General features: G+C 40.9%; 1 protein-coding gene across 1 annotated transcript; it reads left to right on the plus strand.

Moving 5' to 3' along the window:
* Positions 1–2,662, plus strand: LOC128847333 (olfactory receptor 14A16-like). The gene is made up of 2 exons (XM_054046729.1): positions 1–960; positions 2,657–2,662. Exons 1-2 carry the CDS (start codon positions 1–3, stop codon positions 2,660–2,662), a joined length of 966 nt encoding a protein of 321 aa, XP_053902704.1.
* The last annotated feature ends 2,901 nt before the right edge of the window (positions 2,663–5,563 follow it).

Below are 5,563 nucleotides of genomic sequence, written 5' to 3' on the forward strand. Positions count from 1 at the left end.
ATGGGAAATCAAACCACCATGACCGAGTTTCTTCTCCTGGGATTCTCTGATGTTCGGGAGCTGCAGATTTTACACTTTGCAGTGTTTTTAGTGATTTACCTGGCAGCTTTGTTGGGGAACTTTGTCATCATCACAGTCATAGCTGTTGATCAGCACCTTCACACCCCCATGTACTTCTTCCTCGGCAACTTATCATTCATAGACCTCCTCTACATCTCTGTCACTGTCCCCAAATCTATGGTCAATTCCCTGTGCAATGCTAGAGTGATCTCTCTCCCTGAATGTGCTGGACAATTGTTTTCATTTGTTTCCCTGATAGCTACTGAACTAATTTTCCTCACTATTATGGCATTTGACCGCTATGTTGCTATATGCAAACCTCTGCACTACACAATCACTGTGAATAAGAATCTGTGTCTTAAGTTAGCCTGTGGGTCATGGGCAGGCTGTGGATTGTATTCCGCTTTGCACACTGTAAGTACATTTTCACTGCCCTTCTGTGGTTCGGTTATCAACCAGTTCTTCTGTGATATCCCCCCGCTGCTGAATCTCCTTTGCTCCAAGGACAATATTAGTGAAACTGTGATGATCGCCATTGGTCTTTGTTTGGGTTTCAGCTGTTTTGCTTTAATAGCTGTGTCTTATGTTAAAATCTTCTCTGCCATCCTGAAAATACCTTCCATTCAGGGTCGGCATAAGGCCTTCTCCACTTGTCTGCCCCACCTCATGGTCGTCACTTTATTCCTCAGTACGAGCAGTTTTGTCTATATGGTGCCCACCTCCAACTCGCCATCTAAGCAAAACCTGGTAGTGGCTGTTTTCTACACTGTGCTGCCACCACTGATTAATCCTTTCATCTACAGCCTGAAAAACCAAGAGATCAAAAAGGCCCTGGGAAAACTGATTGGGAGAAATTTTCATCCTAACAATAAAATGTCCATCCCTGAAGAAAAGCTCTGTGTAAGCTCGAAAGCTGTGTAAGTTTGTCTCTCTCATCAACAGAAGTTGGTCCAATAAAAGATATTACCTCACCCACCTTGTCTCTCTAATATCCTGGGACCGACACGGGTACAACAACACTGCAAACAACCCTCGTAGGTCAGTTTCCAGGATTGTGTCTTCCTCCCGCTTCTCCGACTTCCATTACCATCATTGGGAGATGGGATAATCCAGTGGTTAGAACAGTGACTTGGGAGACCCTTGATCAGTTCTCTGCTCTGGCACAGAGTTTCTAGCCAAGTCACTTATGGTGACATTTTTAAAGATATTTAGGCACCTCAAGAAGTAGATAGTAACCTGATCAGGTTTTCAAAAGAGCCCAAGAATTCAATGGAAGGTGACTAAGTACCTTTGAAAAATCTATTGATTTTAATGGGCATGCCTAGATACTTTTGAAAATCTAATTAGGTGCCTATCTACATCTTTAGATATCTTTACTCTTCTTCTTACTCTTAATCTCTGTGGCCAGATTTAGAAAGGTATTTAGGTGCCTAATGATGCAGAGCAGTGCCTAATGAAATTTACAAAGGTGTCTGTGCAGTTTAGGTGCCTAACTCCCATTGAAAGTAAATAACTTTTTAAATATGGCTTTCTATGTCTCAGTTCCTCACCTGAAACGTGGGGATAATTGTCCTTCTCTGTCCCATGGATGTTGTTAGAATAAATACATTAAAGACTGTGAATTGTGCTAATACTATAATAGTTCTATGGTTGAAGAGAAAAGCTTGAAAATGTGATGCAAAGGCATCCTAACTGTTCAAAAAACAGACGGCAAATAAGAAGCTAACAAAATATATTATTATTCTTTCAAAAATCTCATGAATTTTAAGCCAATCTCATGATTCTTTTGGAGCCTGATTCATGAATTGTGAAGACTTGCCCTTGGCAATAATAGTAACTTAGCTAGATCATTACTGTTGTGTTATACTACACTGTCTACCCATGTTTAACCCCCTGTAGGATAGGATCTGGAAATGAACCTGAAGGAGTTAGGCACATCAGTCCCATTGAAACCAGCCATAATTATTAGAATCTATATGCTATCACAGGTCAGATTTCCAAAAGCACCAAAATGAGCTAGGCAACAAGTCTTATTGAAAGAAAATGGGACTTATACTCCCAACTCACATAGGCACTTGATAAATGCTACCCTGTCCTACTTTACTTGCATGGAAACAATGGGACTTTTGCCTCTGTTTTCAATGGGAACAGGGCAAGACCCTATGGATACATGTGCATGGCAAAAAAAAAAAAAAAAAAAAAAAAAGACAGCATTGAGTTTCAGAGCCTAGGTCTACAGACTCAGGCTTCTGGGGCTTGTGCTATGGTGCTAAATATAGCCATGTAGCCATTCCCGCTTGGGCTGGAGCTCAGACTGACACCCAGGGAGGGAGATGGGTTTCAGAGCCCAAGCAGGAACAGCTACATGACTATTTTTAGTGGTGCATTGGACTTGGGTAGTATCGCTTTAAATAGTTTGTGGGCACACTAGTGGCGCTCACTGTGTTCTCTGTTTCAGAAGCCACTAGAACCCAGCCAGAGCAGAATCATGTGCATGTAGATAGGTCTTGCATAGTGTATATAATTAGTAGATATGGTTATTTGGAGCTCACCATGCCTGTTTGTTTTTGTGTTGTGTCTTTTGCTCTTTATACAGGTGTAATATAAAGGGCCCAATCACAACTCTCTCTCCGATCATATAGTGAGAGACATGGACCCCTGCCTTCATTCCACAAATCATGCCAGTCCTGATTGCCCATTTCTAACATGTTCCAAAGTGCGCCTTCATGTTTTCTCCCATGAAACCCTTCAAGCAAGGGAGGAGCTCCCCACCCGCAAAGCCACCTCATTGTCCTCCCTCAGATCCCTTCCTTACATGTTCCCTGCCATGACGCTTGAAAAAGCATTTAACAATGGTTAGACAGCTGGTTTGCTGTGGCAGCTCTTTCTCATGCTGATCAGAAGAGTCTCGTTGTTTCACATGTCTAATAGTAGGCTGGGAAGAATTCTATTTTTATTTTTTTAACAATTTTGATGAATAATATCAGTGTTGATTGATAAGCATTTTTTTTTTTTTAGATTTTTAAATTTATGTGAAATTGAGAAAAATTATGGGGGCATAAGACAATAATTATTTAACGACAGTAGATGTTGAGTTTCAAAGAGCTAAAGTTTTATCACCATTAAAACACACATTGTCTACATTAGAGGTCAAAATATACAAAGTAAATAACTTTACATTAAACTCTGAGAATTTCTCAAGCAGCATTTTTCTTCCTTTGCTTAGCTGTAAATTTTTATTATTATCAATGGAAATATTTTTTTATTTGGTTTGTATGTGTTCAGTGAAATCAATGTTTACTGACATTTACCGATGAAATTCTAATCCTTCCAAGCCTAGTCTTAGGGTATGTTTACACCACACTGTAAACCTGGGCTCAGATTCAGGTTTCAGCCCAACCCAGGCCCACCTCCTGGAAGTGCTACAGGATCAGAGCCTGAGCCCCACTGAGACTCAAGTCCAAGCCCTGTCATTTTGCAGTGTGGATGCAGCTCAAGCCTCAGTCCTGAGTCAGAAGGTGTGCATGGTGCAGCATGGACACGTTAGCATGGCTGTGAGACCTGGGTCCAGCAACTGCAAACCCAGGCTTATGATGCAATGTGGGTCCTCAAGCATGGGCTTGGAAATGCTGAGTTCACAAGCCTGGGTCCCACAGACCTGGGTATCCAATGGGGGTGTAGTCATACCATTAGATTGGACACTCTGCAGGGCAGGGAATGTCCCTTTGAGATAGGGTCCTGGCCTACAGGAACTAATTGTCATCCTAATACTGCAACCACTGTTGTAACTTGTGATACAGCGACTACTACAACTTTTCCTACCACTATTGAAGATGAAAGTGGTGCTAAACTAACAAAAAGTACACACAACATGGCTGAAATTCCCTTGCTGTCCCACCCTCACTCTGTTACCCCCTAGTGTGCATTATACAGTATAGCCGCCCCTTCCCCACCCCTCACCCTCTGCTGCCCCCGTGCCCATTATACAGAATAGTTGCTCCTTCCCCGCCCCCACCCTCTGCTGCCCCAGTGCCCATTGTGCAGGCTAGCCACCCCTTTCTCTTGTTAGTGCTGCGGAGAGTTGTTAAAGCTGCTAAGTTGTTCCGGCTGCTCAGTGCTGCTGTTCTTGGAGCTCTGGCGTCAGCTGCACGAGCAGAGGACACAGGTTGCCTATTCAGGAGGCCTCAATTTTACTCATAAAGAAAGACCACAGGCTCAGTTGGATGGTGAAGGCCCTTGGACAGGTTTATTGTTGATGAAGCCTGTCACCAGCGGCCTGACTCAATGGTTACAAGTTCACTAACACATATATTCCCGTGACAATGGTACCAGCTCAGTCAGGACACCATGGTCCTGTCCTCTAGGCCAACACAAAGATGCCCCTCCTGGGATATCTCCTTTTATACATTGAGACAAACAAGTTATGTTTTACACTCCAGATGTTAGTTACCAACCTTGTCCTTGTACCTGCTAGTTCGAACAAAACATCCTCACCCATTATCCTGTCATTCCCTCCTTTTCTTACGAGGGGTCGATGTGTTCTTGTACCATCTCTTAAGAATGTGTTTACATAGTTATTTGAGAGATCTGTATGTTTTTGTACCATCCTCTCTGGTCAGGACTGTTTTTACTTGGTTATCTGGCACCTGGTGCATTGCTATTTTGCCAGAGCCAGGCCTACTCTGGTTCCTAGCCTTTGATTCATACTGGTTCTCATGCATAGGGCTCCAGCAAGGCCTATAGCCACCAGCATCCATTATACATTGTGTCTCCTTATCTTTGGTACCATCTTACAACTAGTATAAACCTCTCTTTACCATGTGTTATTGTTCTCTGCCATTTCATTTACTGATTAATTTACAGGGCTTTGTAAATAAAGCATTTTTTTTGGAATTCGCTGTGTCTTTTTGGTTCTCTGTTCTGTGAGATGAGCCGATGAGTTGATTTTTATTGATTTTGTTTTGTTTGTTTTATTTTATTTTATGTTTTGTTACTAATAGGAGACCAAACATTTTGAAACAGAAAAAAAATCCTAAAAAATGGTCTTTCATAAATGTGTGGTGTGAGTGTGTAAAAAGTTGTGGACATTTTAATTTTGTAGGTTTTATTTTTTTTGCAATTAATTTTATGATATAAATTTTTTTATTGAAATAGTTGTTGTTTTTTTTACCTGAGCAGTTTCAGTAAATGAAAAATTGTGCTAAGCATTTTGAGAATTATTTTGAATACAATTTCACTTAAATATTGTAAAACAAAAACAAAAACAAAAAAAAACCATCATTAGCAATTCAGTATAACGTTTAATCAAAAAAAAAAAAAGACAAAAATGGGACCATTTCAATGTTCAAATTGAAAACAATGTCTAGATTTTTATTGTATATTGTTGTAATTTTTTTTTCATGTTTTCACCAATTCTACTGAACATAGATGGGAAAACACAAAGCAGAGAACTTTAGCCCCCAGATAATATTGAGAATCCTCCGGGAGGGGAAATTTGCCCCTT

This window comes from Malaclemys terrapin, chromosome 13 (genome assembly GCF_027887155.1).
Source record: "Malaclemys terrapin pileata isolate rMalTer1 chromosome 13, rMalTer1.hap1, whole genome shotgun sequence".
NCBI classification, from domain to species: Eukaryota; Metazoa; Chordata; order Testudines; family Emydidae; genus Malaclemys; species Malaclemys terrapin.